This window comes from Exophiala aquamarina, assembly GCF_000709125.1.
Source record: "Exophiala aquamarina CBS 119918 chromosome Unknown aczIA-supercont1.2, whole genome shotgun sequence".
Lineage (NCBI taxonomy): Eukaryota > Fungi > Ascomycota > Eurotiomycetes > Chaetothyriales > Herpotrichiellaceae > Exophiala > Exophiala aquamarina.
Window position 1 is genome coordinate 2,598,182 of NW_013550586.1, and position 19,183 is coordinate 2,617,364.

Below are 19,183 nucleotides of genomic sequence, written 5' to 3' on the forward strand. Positions count from 1 at the left end.
GTTCCCAAGGGCCCCAGAAAGATCCCAGAGGGTTTCGATGACCCCAAGTGAATCAAACGAATGCGAATCTCGCAACCTCAAAAGTCACTAAAGTCCGGAATTAGGTCCAGGGTACGGATGATAGCAAATGAGGCGTGATCAGCTTTTCGGGAGAGACTGGCCTCCTGGGGAGATGCTCCGACGCGAGCAGAGCGCACTTTTGATGGGGCGATGATGTCTCACACACCTTCTCACCACTTGTAAATACAACATAAAAGAAGAAATCGAAACAAAAAGACAAAATATTTACACACTGGTCTTGGTTGTGACGTTTTGCATTTGAGTGACCTCTCTCTCCATTATTAAGTTCAGTGACTGGCTGACTATGTTAAGCTACTGACCATACCGTCTGATGGTGCTTTTTGCTATGTACAGTGCTTCGGCCCCGCCTCTCTCATAAGGGAATGAAGAGAAAAGAAACGAAACGAAACGAAAAAGGTGTCATGAATCATCCGGATCACTCCTAAGATCTCTGCCTCAGATGTTATGCCATCCATGTATGAACCACCCGACCCGACGAACCGGAACGTATGATATGATACGTGCTTGGATCACTCAGCTTGCCAAAGCCCCACAGACAGGTAGGTATTCTCGATGCTGATCCTTGCCAATGGATTATTCCTTATCCAAAATAGGTACGAGAAATCCTCGTCTGAGAAAAAAAAAGAGTGCAACACCGCTCGAGGAAACCCTTACCAAAGGTCTCCTAAGACGCTCTATGCTAACAATGCTTAGAACGCCCACTAAAGCAGTGCTAGAAATGAGAAAAAAAGCCCGGTTTTGAAGGGGGGGTGTGACTTCAGATGAGGCCACTGACGTCGATGTCGCTTTCGACGCCATCTGTCATTTCCTGGTCGCCCTCGGCATCCTCGTCGACAGGCACATCCATGGCACGTTGTTGATCAGTACCGTTGCCATAGTCTGGATTACCGTCGTCGCGATCGACTTCTGCTCGAGTTCGCTTCCGAGCAAACCGAAGAAGTCGAGGATCGAGGGTTGGATCTTCGGCTTCGGCGGCTTCGGCGGCGGTGGCAGTGGCAGCAGTAGTGCGCTTGGTGGTTGTCTTTTTTCTGATATTGGCATTGGCATTGGCATTGTTCCGGACACCCGCATCAAAATCAACATTATCCTCACCCTCCTCATCGTCATTGCCAAAGTCAATGGGGTGCTCCTTGTTTCGCTTCTTGGCGGCGGTTGCTTTGGCTCGAACGACATTCTCTCGCCCTAGAGTATCATACAACTCATCGAGCTGGTTAGGCTTCGACTCGTCGGGGTTATACCACGGGAAATCCTCCTTGTTGATCTCGGTACAAGTCAACCAATCAATATCGAACTCATCTCTCTTGAGATGAGTACGCTGGACCACGAGCGGAGCAACGAAGGGCTTGATATTTTCCTTGAGAACACCCATGTTGGCTTCGAGGACGTGGCATGCTTTGATGCTCATGGGGAAGTAGCGGTGGAACTCTTGGAAGTCCAAGTGCGTGAGGTATGACTGGCCACCCTCGGCGAGTGCGCAGTAGAAGTTGAGGCCACCGTCCGGGGCACGGCGAGTGCGGTCGTCAGAAATACATTGTGCGAACCATTGGCGGAAGAACGAGATGGACATCCACATGTAGATGTCGTTGGAATAGGATGGGCGACCGGGCTTGTCGGCGGCGGTGCGGTGTAAGAAGCCTGGATAGTGGCTGAGGATGCGAAGCTCGATTGCCTCCTTCTGAATGGAGAGCTCGGTGGCTTTGCGTTCGAGGACTTTACGGATGTCTTTACGGATGTGTCCCTTCTCGTCGTCGTTCATGTTGGCCCATTGTCCCACAAGGTGGCAAGCAGCCTCACAAAAGATGGAAGGAGAACGGACACGGCAGCCAAGTTCGACCCAGACGGGAGGGTTGCCCAGAATGGAGGTCCACAAGACGGTGTCTTGGCGGAGGAGTGCGAGGTCGACGGCGTCGCAGACAATCTTGAGGGAGTCGATGCATTCAGCACGATCAATTAGGGAAATGACACCGGAGAGGACAGAGGCGAGATTTGAGTCGTCGAAAGCAGGCGGGCGGTTATAGAAGAGACCGAAAAGCCAATCCCAGGCTTTGTTGTCATTGTTGTCAACCTTGCCATTGACCAAGTCAGGAGGAAGCTGCGGGAGGGCATTCTGCGCACGACCTGAATCGCTAATGTCCTTTGTTGTTCATGTCAATTGTGCTGTTCACCTTTTTCGTGACCCGAATGTCAAAGGGTCACTCACGATACGGACAAAACGGCCAACCGTGCCACTCGTGGTCCCGGGGAGCCACTCGAAGCGATAGGCTGGTGCATTATCACGGCGAGCCTGTGCGTTCAGACACGCTCCGGGTTGTTTGGCAATCGCGTTCTTGAAATATGTCGAATGACTTTCCAGAATCTGATGGTGCAGGCGGTACATTTGGGTTGTCGAGATGATGACAAGGACGTCACCGTCGATGAACTTGGGGAACTCTGATTTCTCAGAGGCCGCCATGATGAAGACAGGCAATGACGCGCAGCGAAGGAAGAGTCAGCTTTGGGCGAGGTTGCCACAGAGGTGTACACCGACAGTGGCTAGGTAGAAACAAAAGTCGAGGTCAAGATGAAATTCAGCAAGGTAAGACAAAAGGGTATGGACAATTGAGTGAAGCTTCTATTAGCCGCTACGCGCTGCCCATCCATTTCTGAAGTGACGATGAGCTGCCTCACAAGGTGCTTAGTGACGGAACCATGTGACCAGATGGTCACCTTTTCGAGGTTTGGACGCACACACCGTACAGGACGAACTCGTCGCTACAGCTGTGACTGTAGGCATGGGTAACCGTCATGACAATCGAGCAGATCACGGGTCACCTCACCACCACGGTCTCATCAGTCCGGACTTAGTATTCGCTCTGGCGTCAACCCTCCCTTTAATTGTCTGTTGACAATGCTTCAATTTTCTGCAATTCATTATGCCGATGCTTGCCATTACATGTGGATACTCGGCATGTATTGGAGATCAGATTCACGAGGGTCAGCATGTCCAGAGCTGTATGTCACCTTCAGCGACAGACCAGATACGTTCACGACAAGTACAAGTCAAAAGGGATGGCACAGTTGTCGACCAGTCAAACGACCGGTACACGAATACGATATGATGAGACCAAAGGGAACGATCCCTGAGTGAAGGGGGCTTGAGTGTTTGTTCTTGACCGAGAGGACTCCGAGCCATAATCCCCAATGAATGCGACGGGCACTGGTCTAGTTCCGGGTGCTACAAGGGAGTATCTGTTGGTGGGTGCTCGACCAAAGACAGCCCAACAAGAGGTAACAATCAGATTTCCAGTGTCCAGTGTCGGGGAAGATTATGAAAGGAGTCAATCGATAATCCCCAATCCTAGAAGAAACGAGCCAGGTTCAGATGTACACGAGATGTCAACATGATCGAACAAGTGACCGAGGATATATGTATATGATGTCTCATTAGTAATGCTCACAATTTCCATTTCCGATCCGTTCGAAACTGATATCACCTTCAAGGCGCCAATCCAATGCTAGGTACAAAATCCTTTCCAATCCGTATGACCGGCATCGCAGAAATGGTATATAAAGGCTCAAAGAAGAATCCGTTTTGTGTTATACCATACTCCAAAAGGTCTTGCAAAACCCAGGGAACAAGGTGGCCTGCCCAACAACAGGGTTTGATCGCCGAATGTCATGGAGACATAATAAGCAATGCGAAACGCACGAGGAGAGCCTGAGTTCTCATGGAAATCATAAATCATGGCCTCATCAGGAGTGATGTAACAATCCGGCTATATCCCGTGGAAGAAGTGTTTGATATGGAGCCACGACAGTACTTGAGTCAGGGAGGGATCGAATCCAGGAAAACAGTGTGCCTTTAGTATGCGCGAAGCCGCGCCAGCTAAAGGGGGATGATTCTGTTATCTTTCGGTGATCCAGGGAAAAGAGCACGGTGCAACGTCGGGAATGGCACTACACATCATCAAAGGTCATGTAGAAGATGAAACAAAAATCATCTGCCATGCCTACGAGAGGAGTCAGGATAGCCTGGGGGGTAAGCGCCCAGTATTTCTCCTCTTCTGTCCGGATAATTGGCCGGTATTGATGCAGAGACAGGTGGTGCTGATCTTGATGTAGTATACGGGGGTGGAATGTAACCTCCTTGTGTGGTTCGACTTATCGATGGGGGCGTAGAATTGCCAGGAAACGTCCTAGGTTCTCGTTCCGAGGGGTAATAGCCTCCTGGCTGGGAAATGGGTGGATAGCCTGGTTGACTTGATGTTATTGAATATGCAGCGGAATAGCCTGGATCCGGAGCATATGCAGAAGTGACAGGGATAGGAGGGCGAGCATTGGGAACCATCCGTGGGTCAATATCCCGATGCCTTGGTGGCGGACGGTCATAATCATCATCAAGGTCCATGTCTCCTGGATATCGGCGCTCTCTGTCCTGGCGCGCTTGCATCTCGGCATATGAACCTACACGATCCTTAGATCGAGTTGTTTGGCTGTCGCTCACGGGCGTACCTTGCGAACGGCCCTGGCGGGTCCTTCTTTCTCGCTCACGTTGCCATTTGATCGTATCCTCACGCAAAGATTGCTCCATTGCCTGTAGAGTCCACATCAGTCTTTGCATCCCCAGTCATGAAAATGATAAGCCATACCGTCGTGAAGGGGCGATAGGCCTTGACCCAGAACCCAGCTCGTCCCTACACGGACGAGTTAGCACAATACACTTACCGCCGGGAGCCTGTGGTGCAGCATACTTGTTCATTACGACCTGGGCGACAAGTGGCATCCTGACCAAGGTATTTGCAAATTTCGTGCTGGATGACTTCTCGTTCAATGCCTTCCCCTGGGCAAAAATGTTCCGTGTAATGTGGACTGGGCCTGCCAAGGTCACGATCCAGAGCCATAGGAGTATCCATTTGAGGTCGAATTCTTTGAGGAGCGTCATCATAACGATCATCACGAGCATAGGGAGATCTGCCAATGGGCCTCACTTCGCGATAGAGCTCTCCGGTAGTAGGGTCCCGGACTAAGACAACACCAGCTTCAGGATCAGTGCTACGTCCATCGATCAGACGAGGATCAGGTCGAGGGTCGAGACGGACAGCCGCGTTTGCCCTGGGGTCTGCCCGGATGTCCATACGGTTGTCCAGCCTGGGGTCCAAACGGGAATCCAAACGGGTGTCCATTCGGGTGTCCATACGGGTGTCCATGGCATCAGTCATACGAGAGTCTCTGTCGTCTATTGCTCTTCTCTCTCTTGTAGGTTCAGTCCGATGGTCTCTGGTCTCACGCTCTCGATTGTCCCTACGAGTAGAGTGGCCAGTGTCTCTGCGGCGACTGGAATAGTCTGGGTCGTCAGGATAGCGCGACATGACGGGCGAGAGAGATATTAAATGGGTTGGGGGGAAAGCGTGGAACAAGTCCTGGTCAGGTCGGGCAGCAAGCGATGGTCAACAACAAATGGGAAAGAAATAGTCAGAGGCAAAGTCGCAGATAAGCGGCAAGGTTTGAGCTGGCTTTGCGTCCCGTAAGAGCCTAAGGCAAGCTGCAAGACCCAGGAGGAAGCGGACCACCAGGAAGATGTTGGTCCAGGAAAACGGATGGATTGCAGTCCAGTGGGTTCAGGAGAGATGATCCTCGGATGGGATTGAAGTGCAAGAGTTGTGGTAGTGAACCAAGGATGATGAGAAGGATAACCCAGGAGGCGAAGGGACAAGAAACTCAAGAGCCAGGCCAAGTGGGCGTGGGCGTGGGCGTGGGCGCAGGCAACGAGCGCTTTGGGCTGAATCGAAGCTGCACAGTTGATTGAAGCGAGAGATAGCCGCCAATCAAACAGAGTAATGCAACTCTTGGACCTGGTATTTTCGATCCACTTGACGCTGGGGATGATGCAGCACCGGTACCTCTCTGGATATGTCTTTCTTAGTGCTGTGTGCCTAATTCGAAGGGGGTGTTCGGAAGTACCTAACGTGCGACAAAGAGGAGGAGTGTACTGGAAGAAGGAGGGGGAGGGGAGGGATGAGGGATGGAAGGACAAGAAGATCTCGAAGGGATTTGCAGTTGACTAAAGGGTTGGGCCTAGTCCTGAGACGGGGGAACCGTTGCCCAAGTGGATTGTGGGAGTGGGATGATCCAGTCTAGCCGCCTGATCGCCAATGTCCGCTTTTGCAGAGGAGGGAAGGTGGGATTTCTAGCTCAGCTATGGTACAGTAGGAGGCGTGAGTTGAGGATCCGAGGATAAGAGGATACGAGTAAGACGATGGAGAACGGGGCGGACAGGTCGATGGGGGACGGGATTGCTCAGTCCTCCGTAGTGCTGGCGAGCGAGTGAACGGGTGGGCGAGGCGAGGAGGTGAGGAGGTGAGGGAGTAACTACTACTGTACTACTCTGCTACAGAGTGGAGGCTGAAGGGCTGTGTAAGACGCACAGGACCACCGAGGGCCACAGGGCCAGAGCCCAAAGGGCCGGAAGGTCTGCCCGGGGCATGTTTCTATGATGCATCTCAGCTGCCAATAATGCCCACTGCTGGCTGTGTGGCTACAGGTTACAGAATGTGCTGGTGATGGTGATGGTGCTGGCGCTGCGGGATGCGGCTGCAAACTGCGTCCTCCATCGTGCAGAGTTTTTTCCTCCACCTGACCTGTGCTTGGTTATTGCACACCTGCCTACTCGTACTCGTACGGGTACTCGTCATGCCAGTGTGCGTCCATCCATCCATGAAACTCGTGACTGATCACTGGTAAGGTTGTGTGTCGATGCTGCCTAAATTCCCTGCTTCCGCCCTGCCACTGCCCGTGTCTCTTTCGCTTCTTAGAAAGGATGCTGGTTCCTCCTTCTGGTCAAACACAAACACAAACACGCACAAATGCCCCTCAACAAATTGGTGAAGTACCAGTACCTGGCTGGACCGGTTCAGTCACACCAGAACAGAATGCAGCAAATTATACAGACGACTACTGGGTGAGTGGCCTTCTGATCACGCCTGTCCCCAATCCGAGAGCCTAGAGACAATTAGCACGATAAGCCCTTCCTGGCTCTGAGCGCGCAATCACCGAAAGGCTATCGCTAGAGGCGACTGCCCTACAGAAATGCCTACATTGGCGGGACCTTTTCACCTCGTACGAGTAGGTTGCTTCATTGGCTTTTTACTCGTAGCTTTGGAGTCATCTAAATGCCAGTCCCTATCTATCCATCATTCACCAGGTTTTGGTGGCGATGATGATGAATGCGTGACTGCGCTGGAGCCTCTCACCAGGCACCAATTCTTACCGGTCGACAGTAAACTACTGAGCACTCCATAGTCCCCAAGCAGGCCAACCCCCGGGAAGAAATCCTGGATGACCCGTCGTCTTAGGCACCAATCGTTCATCTAGACACAGTGACGCCCCAACAGCGTGGGTGCAACCGAGACACAGAGCCCAATGGAAAGTCAGTCGCACACATCTCCGACCAATTATTCCAGGTTGGGCATCAAGAAACGTGGCGGCTTGCCTTCGCGTGTCAGTTCCTTCCCACAGCGGCCCGTCCTTGACTCCCTTACCACTCTCCCTTGTAGCCAAGAGATGAAGCCCGCCGCCATCATTTCTCCAGTTTATTGGGCATCAACTTGTTCTCAGTGGACGTCGATACATTCCAGGTGACACATCACACTGTTGCTCATCCTCTACGAGGCACATCCTACCAGTACTACGAAGCACTGCACTCACCAGGTAGACCCAGTCTGACGACACTGGCCCCCTCCGGGCCGAACGCCTTGACCCGTATTGAGGCACCAAGATCAACCAGCAGTCTCACCTTTCAAGCAGATACGGAACTCAATTTCATTATCCACATTCCCTCAATCACGTTCGAAAACATGGCGCAACGCATCTCAAGTTCGTGAGCCACTCGAACATTATCATGCCATGGCATCCTATATTTCGGGCAAAACCTGGATCCAATCCCGGTCTCACAAACACGGGCAGAGGCTATCACTGAGTGCTGGTGACAGCAAGGCATGTGCTGCCCTTGTCTGACTATGCACTTTGACCTTCCGTGATAGCGGATCAAGGTGGCATGTTGTCGACGGGACCAATAGTCCCCTTCAGCATGCTTCCCTGCCGATCTTCTCATCCTGCGTCTGCCGAATGCGACGCCATGGACACTTCCAACCTAGATTGCATTTGCTGGGTGCAGGCACAGGACCGACAATCAATCACAACTTGGCCTCTCCTTTGGCGGTGAAGGGTTTGATTCTGAACCCAGTTCGGGGGAAATGCACGCGTACTTCTTTCCCTTCAGATCCAACGCTCAGGACGGCTTCATCCTCACTGAGTCCTACCAGGCGTCCCTCATCATGATGCCGAGAGCCCGAATCCAGAGGGTATACCTCCACCAGTGCTCCTTCCTGTAGTCCCAGCGGATCCGCCTGGTCGATTCCTAGGTCTTTCTCTACATAGGAAGCGCTGAAAATTCGTTGAGCTGCAGCATCGCCTTTTAGTGCGGCGGGCTTTGGCGCCTCCGCCTTCGCCTTCTGTAGCACGCCGTTAAATCTCTTTATCCATGCGAACACCTTGGGATATTGCTTCTCAGAAATCAACTCCCGGGGAAGTGCTCCCTTGAGGCCATTGAGCCAATCAAAAGTCCAGATAGCTGGTTCATATTGCATTAGTCTTCATCTGTAGTCTCGACCTGCAGCGTACTTCCTGCTCACCTTCAATATCAGCCAGTGTGGGCCCGTTGGTCTTGAGCACCCAATCACGTCCGTCGGCCATCAATGTCGACTCAAGGAATTGAAAGCCACTCCTGATGGAGGCTAACGCCTCTGGTCGATTTGCATCGATTCCTTCCTTGCTCCACGGTCGGCTCGTCAGATCCTCTCTATCTTTCACGAAACGAGGATCATTCAACAACGGCATGCTGCTGGGGATGAGCTGCGACGCTCGGTTGAACACGCCGGATTCGACCGCCCAGATCTCAAGAAACTTCTGGATGGCTTTCTCCTCGGGGGTAGAAGCTCCGAGGGTGCTGTTCGGAAATAACTCCTCCAGCTTGCGGAGGATAAGTCGAGAGTCACAATACACATCGCGACCGATGGCTAGCAGGGGGATGCGGCGATAGTTGATTCTCAATGCCTTGACATCGGGTCGTGGAAGTATTGGTGCTTGTTTCTGATTGCAAGATCAGCATTATGCGAGACTCGCCCATCACGTCACTTTCAGGAACTCACGCATTCAGCATAGTCAATCCCACGAAGCGCCAGGTACCAGAGCACTCGTCGCGCATATGGAGAGAATGAATAATGATAGAGGACGATGCCGTTGTTTGGACCGTCCATGATGCTCTCAAGGAAGGATTTGCCTTGGCAGTTGCAGATATCAGATCTTGTTTTCTTTAATAAAGGAACAAATGGTTCCTAGTTCACAAGTCCAAAAACGATGTAGAGAATGATGCTGCTAGGTTAAATTCACGCTCGTTCTTCCCTATTATCAGCAGGAGCTCGAACATTTGGATTGGGGACCTCGGCATCTTGTTCGTGCGGGGGTCCACTATGTTACTGGTCGAACAACTTCGCAGCTTCACAGCGTAGACAGTAGCATTGGGCCCACGTGATTACCAAGCCTACAGTGCCATGGCTCCGGGAGCGTAGAGGAGACATCTCCTGCTCCTATCACAAATCCGTTGACCCTCTCTAGCCGGTACTACCACAGCGACTTTTGACTTGAAATCCGTTTCTAACTTGATACGATGATATGAGCACAAAGGTCACTGGTCATAGTGCGAAATCTTTTCGAAATTTCCAAGTGCGAAAACTCGAGTGCTGCATTACCATGGCGTCTACCTAGAATGGCCAGGCACGCCTTAGGAACAGAGATCACTCCACAGAAATCATTCGTATCAGTTTCTTCAGCATCAACGTTGTCCGTTGAAATTGGATATGGCCAACCAGAGGGGAAAGTTGACAATCCTGAAAGGAGTTCAGGCACGAGCTTCTCCCTACTAGCAAGGTCCCTGCTCGACTCATGCTATGAATTACCTGCGCGGTGCTGGAGCAACAAAGCTCTCAGAATACTCCTATGCTACCCATTTACGACATTTCTGTAATCCGGAAGCTTCTCATGACAGATTTCTAGGCGAGTTCCATCATCCTCATAAGCTTACACGGCCACAAGATTGCTTCGGCATCACAACCTAATGGCAGGGCATATCGTGACACCACCTATCTGTTGGCATAACCATGAGGCCAACAGTATCTCCCAAGCACACGATCATTGAGATACCGAATGTTCCGACCAAGAACCCATGTCATGTATTACTAATGCTTGATCACTTAACTGCACAGAACTCCGATAAGTTTGGTTTCTACTCTTTCGAATTTGCAGCCGACGGTCCATGAGAGGACCGAGCACCAGATCAGGAGGAACAAAGTGGTGAGCAGATGATGGACAACATCGAGGGCAAATCATAGGATGTTGATGGAAAAGACTGACATTTGCGTGGAAAGTGGTCGACATTGGAATTTATAGAAATCAAACTTAAGAGATATGATATACCGTCGCCAAATACAACAATTATGGTCAACGGGCAGTAAGTTTTCCAAGACTGCTTACTGTTTGCCCGCACGCGTGTTCAAATTTGAAAAGGGTCAGTGCCACGAAGGGTGACATTGAGGTACAAGATAAACATTAGTCAAAGCATGTCTCAATCTCGTACCTCGACATTGAAACTATTTGACCAGTACGTGGCACTGACACCGGGCCGGTGGAGGGCGTAAACAGCGTGAATGCCGGAGGAGGCCTTCCTGAATTGGGACGAGGGCGTTGAGATTGATCCAGATTGTGTGAGATGGTTTGAGATAGGCGGGCGAAAAGTGGAGAGTTGGAGCTGCGTTGTTCTCCGCATTTGGTGGCCATCCCGCCCTTCCACGCCTCGCCAAATGTATAATCACCGACTGCATTGAGACATCCATCCCGTACATTTTCGACTGTCTTTGACTTTTCAGACAGCGTGGGAGGTTCGTTCACATCCTGCTACGGTGTTTGAGTCGTTCTTGCTTTGAGTAAGTAAACAGGGTGGTCCTATCCATCACTTGAACCTTGCCTCATCCATTCGTAGCTTTCGTGTTGCTGTGTATCGAAGCCTGAACAGCATGGCTTCCTTTCTTCGGACTGCGAGCAGCCTGCGCTCGGCGACTCGCCTTGCTGCGCCCTCGACATATTCGTTGAAGTCGATTCAAACCCGGACTCTCGCGTCCGCGACCAACAGTCGCGCAGCTGCCACGGCCACCGCTCATTCTCTCGAGGCCTCCACTGGCGAGGCACCTTTCTTCGCCGACGAGCCAGTCGGACCCAATGTGATCACCGCGATCCCAGGACCCAAGAGCAAGAAGGCGGTTGAAGAACTACACAAAGTCTTTGATACCCGCAGCTTGAACATGATGGCAAACTATCAACACAGTTATGGCAATTACATTGCAGACTTGGATGGAAACGTCCTGCTTGACGTCTATGCGCAGATTGCTTCTATCCCTGTGGGCTACAGCAATCCCGCATTGTTGCTAGCTGCGACCTCACCTGAAATGGCCTCTGCACTTATCAATCGACCTGCACTCGGAAACTTCCCTCAGCACGACTGGGCAGCCATTCTCGAGACCGGCATCTTGCGGGCGGCACCCAAAGGGCTAAACCAAGTGTTCACTGCCATGGCGGGTTCTGATGCCAACGAGACCGCATACAAGGCCGCATTCATGTGGAAGGCCCAGCAACGCCGTGGTGGTCCAGAGGTCGAATTCACCGAGGAAGAACTGTCGTCCACCATGACCAACCAAAGCCCTGGCTCCCCCAACTTCTCCATCATGGCTTTCAAGACCGCGTTCCACGGCCGTCTTTTTGGAACACTGTCCACCACTCGCAGCAAGGCCATCCATAAACTCGATATCCCCGCGTTTGACTGGCCGCAAGCCTCGTTCCCGTCTCTAAAATATCCGCTCGACCAATTCGCAGCAGAGAATGCGGCTGAGGAGGAGCGATGCCTGGAGGAGGCAGAGGACATCATCAAGAACTACCACAACCCTGTGGCAGCCGTGGTGGTTGAGCCAATTCAGTCTGAAGGCGGTGATAACCATGCAAGCCCAGCATTCTTCCAAGGCCTGCGGGAGATCACTCGCCGCCACAATGTGCTCTTGATCGTTGACGAGGTGCAGACCGGCGTGGGTGCCACTGGCAAATTCTGGGCCCACGATCACTGGAATCTGCAAGATCCCCCTGACATGGTCACATTCTCGAAAAAGGCACAAACTGCAGGTTATTACTTTGGCAACCCAGAGCTCCGCCCCAACAAACCTTATCGTCAATTCAACACGTGGATGGGAGATCCAGCGCGTGCGCTCTTGTTCCGAGCTATCATCAACGAGATTGAAAGACTAAACTTGGTGGAGAACACAGCTCAAGTTGGCGATTATCTCTATGCTGGTCTAGAGAGACTAGGCCAAAAGTACCCCGAGCACTTCCAAAACCTCCGTGGGAAAGGACAGGGCACTTTTATTGCCTTTGACAACCCCAAGCGTGATCAATTCCTAGCCAAGGCCAAGACCTTCGGCATCAATATTGGTGGCAGTGGTGCCACTGCGGTCAGATTGCGACCCATGCTGATCTTCCAGAAACACCATACAGATATCCTTCTCGACGCGCTGGAGAAGCTTGTCAAAACTCTATAAATGCTCTTTGCTGGTGGGATGGCGGTTTGCCTGTTGGCGCTGTGGTGAACCCGGACCTGTTCCATGAAAAGTCAAGCTGGTGGTGACTCATGCTTTCGTCCATAGTTGAGCTTTTGCTCCTTGGAATGGACGCCTTTGTATAGTTCATCAGATATCCCTGTAGCAAAATAATCAAAGTTTGCTTGACTCGTTTCCGCAGTATTCAGGTATGCATTTCCATCGCATAACTTGTGCCCCGTGGATCTTGGGGCTGCATGCACCAATCTTCCCGAATGAAAATATAGGATCCTCCATGTCTCAAGCAGCCACGTCATCTTCCAAGGAGCTTCCATCCCTCGGTATATACTTGATTCCATTGTCCTCGAGCGACTCGAGAATCTCCCTCGGCAGTGTTCCGACAACCTTGGTAGCGTAGATTCCGGGCTCATACTCGGTTAACCTCTGCCACTTTGCAACCCACGACGTCTTAGGATCACCCATTGCAATCAGCCCCTCGAAGACTTGAGATGTGCATTCTTGGATCGCGTCTTGTGAATTCTTCAGTCCTAGAATCGCTTCGCAGTTGGGGCAGCCGGTGCGGTAGAAATCCTACGAAGACGAGTCAGTCTATGTTTGGGGGGGCATGGTGAGTGTAATGGCGCTTACATTGTATGCTAGCACTACTGAGCAGACCATGCATGCGCGGGCATTGCGACCTATCGCGGATGCCATCGTGGCCGTAATTCGTGCAGGCAGATTTGCTTGGGGGATGGGGTGGAAGAAGTTTTGTAAGAGAGTCTTGCAGGAAACGGGCTTATGCGTAACGTTGACGTTGGGTAAAAGAACAGAAACGCATAGCAGTAACACCGGAAGAAGCGAAGGAGGTTGCCTTTTGAGGTTTGATGAAAAACGAACGCTGTTTGCTCTGGTCAATAAGGTTTCGGCAGATCTACAATTAGCGCGGATATCGTCTCCGCAATCGGGCTTGGCAAATCAGGCAAATGAACCGGCGGCCCTGCCAAAGAGCAGCACGCAAAAAGCCCAAGGTTGGAGAAAAAAAGTGGTTCCTCGAGGCTCGAGAACTTTCCGCAATAATCCTCCAGTCTCAAGCAGCCTCGACGTACAGTTCCAACAGCTTTCCTCACACGTGCCTACAAATCACGTTATGTTTCGATAACAATTGTCGAGATACTCGCCTCTGTCACCTGTGCCCTTTTCCCTGTGAAACCGCCGCCTGCTTGTCTCACCTTCGTCCAGACACAAAATGGCAGAGGCCGCAGACAGAACTGCCGCCACCGCACTCAAACAGAAGGGCAACAAAGCGTTTGCAGAGCATGACTGGCCCACTGCGATTGAGTTTTACACCAAGGCCATAGAAAAGTACGATCGCGACCCCTCCTTCTTCTGCAATCGGGCGCAGGCAAACATCAAGCTTGAGGCATATGGATATGCCATCGCAGATGCTACCTCAGCCATTGAACTCGATAAGGACTATGTAAAGGTCAGTCGTGCTGTACATATACCTGTTAGTTTCATTACTGGTCGAGCTGACGCCGCGCTGTACTCAGGCATACTGGAGACGAGCCATCGCGAACACGGCCATCCTCAATTCCCAAGATGCAGTACGAGATTTCAAGACGGTGGTTAGGAAAGAACCGAACAACAAGGACGCAAAGCTCAAGCTAGCAGAATGTGAGAAACTGGTTAAAAAGATCGCTTTCCTCAAGGCAATTGAAGTCGGAGACCCGCCTTCCGCGTTTGAAGGCCTAGACATCGACTCGATGGAGGTTGACCAGGCATACGATGGAGTGCGATTAAAAGAAGAAATGACGCAGGAGTTTATCGACGACATGATAGAGCGCTTCAAGAACGGCAAGAAGATCCACAAGAAATATGTGTTCCAAATCGTCAAGGCGGTGCGAGATATCGTCTACGATGAGCCCACGATGGTTGAGATGGAGGTTGACCCCGATACGCAATTGACGGTTTGTGGAGATACGCACGGACAGTATTTTGACCTGTTGGAGATCTTCCGGCTCAACGGGTTCCCGACTGAGAAGCATGCGTACCTGTTCAACGGCGACTTTGTGGATCGTGGATCGTGGTCAACGGAGATCGCCCTGCTCCTCTATGCCTACAAGTGGTTGCGGCCCAAGCAGTTTTTCCTCAACCGGGGCAATCACGAGACGGATGACATGAATAGAGTTTATGGGTTCGAAGGCGAGTGCAAGGCGAAATACAACGAGAAGACGTTCAAGCTGTTTTCCGAGTCGTTCTCAGCTCTGCCGTTGGCTACCCTGATCGGCAAGAAGTACCTGGTCCTCCACGGAGGCTTGTTCTCGGACGATAAGACTACTCTGGATGACATCCGCAAACTCGATCGACATGTGCAGCGACAGCCCGGCCAGCAAGGATTGATGATGGAGATGCTATGGACCGATCCCCAGACTGAGCCTGGTCGAGGACCTAGTAAGAGAGGGGTTGGCCTGCAATTTGGTCCCGATGTGACGAAGCGGTTCTGTGAGAACAATGGGCTCGAAGCCGTCATTCGAAGCCATGAAGTCAGAATGGATGGTTATGAGGTCGAACATGATGGCAGATGCATTACTGGTACGTTGACGCAGCCTTGACTGACATTCGGAGGGACCCATGACTGACATAATACCAGTGTTCTCGGCTCCCAAATACTGTGACACGACGGAGAACAAGGGCGCATACATCAATGTCGGACCTGAGTTGAAGCTTGATTACCACCAATTCGAGGCAGTGCCGCATCCCGACATCAAGCCTATGGTAAGAAATATACTGAGAGAATTTTTGACCGGCAAATGACTGACTCCTTCGCAGGCCTATGCACAGAGTTCTCTAATGTCGATGATGTAGTGGCGGACCCCAATACTCCTTTGAGCCTAGATTCCACGGTGGATTGCTCCCCTCACATTATTATCGTCGTTGATGCCAAAATGGGCGGTGGAAATGGAATCCATGGTCAATGACAACAGAGGGTCGAGCGCAAGAGATCCAAGCAACAATGGCAAGTTAGAAGTTTACCTGAATGGCATGTGTTTTATATTACTACTTTGTCAGGGCATCGTTTGGCATGGCGCGGTGAGATCATTTGGAAGCGAACGAAGATGGATGGACAAGGGATGATTGCTGATCAGTAGACACCCTGTATGTGTATGAAAGCCTAGCGACATCAGATACTCTTGGTATTAGGTGACAAAAACGATATCAAGTTGGTATATACCTAGGTAGATACTTACAGTACCGAATAATTGTACTAGTAGTCGGCAACGCATATCGAGCAGCCTTTCATGCCTGTCGCAGGACCTCGTGGACGTGGAGTTGATATCCCACGTGCCCTTCCTTGCGAGGCTGTGGCACGGCTGCTCATTATTGTGGCCGTGCAAGTCTTCAACGCCACACCCAACGGGGGATTGCTTTCCATCTGTTCGCTGGAGCGTGTGATCACCTCCTGTCTGCATTGTCACACTCGCCGGCCTGAGGTCGCTAAACTTTGCTGGCAACCGCCGATTTGTTTAGAGCACGCAGTGAGCCGTCCTCGCCTACAGGCTGAAACCCAGCCCTTGTGCCTTGTTCCTAGGCCCCTTAGGGCACCTGCATCTCAGCCTACCGAACACAGGCCGAGGGGCCCAGAAGCCCTCCTTGGCGGGGGCCGACCTGCCCTACCAGGGCCCGATACAGCTTGTGCTTGGGTGGCTACCAGTCGACTTATCAGTAGCCTTACAGGGTTTTGTTAACTAACACCTAAACCTATCCAACGACAGACCGCGTGTTGTCTGCTGTTGTTTCTATTGCCCTGCCTGAGGCTTTCTGCTGTCACGTGGGTGGCTATTATTGTCAGAAGTTGGTAGTGTCGGTGTGCGCCCCTGGCACCTGACTCAGTGCCTCGTGACTGTGTGAGTGAATGGAACGTCGTAGTCAAGGAGCCCGGTTGCTCCTTCTCTCCACGCCTACGGCCAACGTCAGCTACTCCTCCCCTCCGCCAGCCCGCCTAGTCCTAACTGGGTCGTAGAGTGTCAGCCAAAGTGTCCTGGCCTCGAAACTCCATTCAAACCTCAACCCTCGACCGTCAACCCCACGGTAAACCCAATATCAATCATCATCCTTATCGTATTCAGTCATCATCACCGCCATCCCTCAAACGCACCACAGCTCTTTTTTTCGACGATCAGTGTTGATTTATGGCTTTGGTCTTTGGCTGGATTCACGAAACTTGAGTCATCCGGTCTTGACTCTTCACCCCATGAACTAGCATTGAAGCCAATCCGTTTGCCTTTTCAGCCTGACGGAACACACCACGAGTCCCCGACTGCCCACAACGTTTTCACTTATCAACTATTGCATGATATCCTCGTCACCAATGTTGCTGCCTCGGAGGTTTCTGCTTTCAACCATCTGATCTGACTCGGCAGTCACTGTGTCCCTCACCAACAATCATCCACGCTCTGCGCAATCCGTATCTCGGATCAGTGTTCCGCGGGCACCGCAAATCAACTGTTGGCCTTACATACTCGGCCTGAGGCAGCATGGATCGGGTTTGTAATACCGAACCCGCCCAGCAGCTGGGCGCTTTGACCTCGAAATCATCCTCGAGGCTCCGGTTAAGTGGTGATTGGTCTCGAGTCAACTTAGCAAATTCCGATACTCCAACCTTGAGTACGCGCCTGGTGGACCGGAAGGAATCATCTCAGGTAGATGTCTCAGGACAGTCCTCAGATGTTGTTCCTCCGTCAAAACCACGCATTTCAACCACCATTGCCGCTCCAGTGCTTGTCAAACCTGAATTACAACCCATCTCAATTTCTCCATCCTTAGTCCCTCCCACAAGGTCACGGACAAAACCAATCACAGCACTGCACCAGCAGACTCCTTTCCTTTCAATTCTGCCCCATGACATCCACTACGTCCTCGCCATCAAATACCTCGACTTTGACACCCTTCTCGCACTACGCCAGACATGCACAACTATGTTCGATTTGCTAAATGCCGATCTTGTCCACAGAGTTCGCTCAGAATTCGTGCAGAAGTCTCTGGATCTCGAAATGAAACGATTCCGCGACTATCGCACCATCTACCCCCGCCAACGCCTTGGGGCCCTGTGGGATCTCCTCTATGCCGCCTTCGATTTTAGGCTGATTGAGCGTCCCGCGAAAGAACTACGTTGCTATGGCTGTCTCGAGGTGAAGCCGTTATGGTGCTTCGTCGAGCGCATGAGTAATAAAGGCACTGGGCTCGGTGCCAAGTCTGCGCGCGACCGGCTCTGCAAGAATTGCATGCGCCGCTATCGCGATGTGGAAGGTCAATGGTGGAAGGAGAATTGGGTCAAGAAGAGTGACACAGTAAGGAAAGCCAGTCGCCTGACACGGGTGAAGCGTTGGGCTCTGGAGGGCAAGAGCCTCTTAAACCCTGCAGAGGAGATTGGCGTGTGCTCTTGCTGTGGTAGCGGCACATTTGAACTATGGTGGGGCTGCGTAGCATGTTTCGAGCTAGAAGAGAAACGACGCAGGGAAGAGGACTTGATAGAATATGACGGTGTTGGGAGGAAAATCATCAACGTGGTGGAGTCCTGGCGGGCAAGGAAGGAAGCGAAACGAAGATCTCAACAATCTCTTAGGGATCGGAGGTCTCAACGATGGTGGATGCCCGCCAAGAATCTCAAGTTTCACTGGGAAGGTGGCGTAGCCGAACGCAAGGCCGCATTGCTCGAGTGGAAGGACAATAAGAGTCAGAAGATGTCTGGAGTTGGATACTCGAAACAAACCTTTGGAGCAAGCCGAAGCTTGGAAGACCAAGACCGGAAACCTCGATGGCGAGCTATTGAACAAACCCCACTGCCTAAGAGCCGTCGTGAAGCGAGGTGCTCAAGCTGTTGGGTTCCGAACTGCCCGCGAAGAACGTATATCTTAGGTCTGGCATACGAGCGGCCCTTACCACGCGAGCGCTGGTGCAGTGGATGCCAGCAGGATTTTGACAACCGATATGCCAAGAAAAGAGATATGAAACGACGTAGGAGATCGCTCAATCGTGACGCGGAAGGCATTTTCAGCGCCTCTTGGGACGATGGTCTCGGGAATCTCTTTGACGAGACTTGAACGACTTTATTCTCACAGACGAAAGAGTAGGGCAGAGATGCTAGAGGAAGGGTGGAAGAGGGACATGACTGACCATTCTGAACGATCTCTCGAATGTTTTCACCATCTTCTCCGCCATGTATCATATTGACAACTACATTAACGGCCACAATTTCTTTCTTCTCTTTCCTTTTCTACTATCTGGCTTTCCATTATCTCTACACGACACTGGATAGGTAACGATGATGGGATTTTGTGGCATTTTTATGATGAAGTACGCCCGTGCCACTTTCACGACGGTGGACGGTAGGATGTAACAGAATGGAGGTGTCTCGAATGACAATACAATTGAAG

General features: G+C 51.6%; 7 protein-coding genes across 7 annotated transcripts; 3 read left to right on the forward strand and 4 right to left on the reverse strand.

Moving 5' to 3' along the window:
- Nucleotides 1-838: 838 nt before the first annotated feature.
- Nucleotides 839-2,533, reverse strand: A1O9_02758 (uncharacterized protein; the record flags this gene model as incomplete). Its single annotated transcript, XM_013408329.1, has 2 exons — nt 839-2,215; nt 2,282-2,533. 2 exons carry the CDS (start codon nt 2,531-2,533, stop codon nt 839-841), a joined length of 1,629 nt encoding a protein of 542 aa, XP_013263783.1.
- A 1,530-nt stretch (nt 2,534-4,063) lies between these two features.
- On the reverse strand, nt 4,064-5,432 carry A1O9_02759 (uncharacterized protein; the record flags this gene model as incomplete). The annotated part of the gene is made up of 3 exons (XM_013408330.1): nt 4,064-4,654; nt 4,710-4,754; nt 4,812-5,432. Coding segments are annotated over 3 exons (1,257 nt in total), but the record flags the coding sequence as incomplete, so codon positions are not given.
- Nucleotides 5,433-8,252: 2,820 nt separating this feature from the next.
- Nucleotides 8,253-9,374, reverse strand: A1O9_02760 (uncharacterized protein; the record flags this gene model as incomplete). Its single annotated transcript, XM_013408331.1, has 3 exons — nt 8,253-8,689; nt 8,751-9,207; nt 9,267-9,374. 3 exons carry the CDS (start codon nt 9,372-9,374, stop codon nt 8,253-8,255), a joined length of 1,002 nt encoding a protein of 333 aa, XP_013263785.1.
- A 1,812-nt stretch (nt 9,375-11,186) lies between these two features.
- Nucleotides 11,187-12,752, forward strand: A1O9_02761 (4-aminobutyrate aminotransferase; the record flags this gene model as incomplete). The annotated part of the gene is made up of 1 exon (XM_013408332.1): nt 11,187-12,752. The coding sequence occupies one exon, from the start codon at nt 11,187-11,189 to the stop codon at nt 12,750-12,752; it is 1,566 nt and encodes a 521-aa protein (XP_013263786.1).
- A 297-nt stretch (nt 12,753-13,049) lies between these two features.
- Nucleotides 13,050-13,463, reverse strand: A1O9_02762 (uncharacterized protein; the record flags this gene model as incomplete). The annotated part of the gene is made up of 2 exons (XM_013408333.1): nt 13,050-13,340; nt 13,398-13,463. The coding sequence occupies 2 exons, from the start codon at nt 13,461-13,463 to the stop codon at nt 13,050-13,052; spliced, it is 357 nt and encodes a 118-aa protein (XP_013263787.1).
- A 532-nt stretch (nt 13,464-13,995) lies between these two features.
- Nucleotides 13,996-15,614, forward strand: A1O9_02763 (protein phosphatase 5; the record flags this gene model as incomplete). The annotated part of the gene is made up of 4 exons (XM_013408334.1): nt 13,996-14,232; nt 14,300-15,341; nt 15,400-15,524; nt 15,579-15,614. The coding sequence occupies 4 exons, from the start codon at nt 13,996-13,998 to the stop codon at nt 15,612-15,614; spliced, it is 1,440 nt and encodes a 479-aa protein (XP_013263788.1).
- Nucleotides 15,615-17,548: 1,934 nt separating this feature from the next.
- Nucleotides 17,549-18,844, forward strand: A1O9_02764 (uncharacterized protein; the record flags this gene model as incomplete). Its single annotated transcript, XM_013408335.1, has 1 exon — nt 17,549-18,844. A coding segment is annotated over one exon (1,296 nt), but the record flags the coding sequence as incomplete, so codon positions are not given.
- Nucleotides 18,845-19,183: the final 339 nt, after the last annotated feature.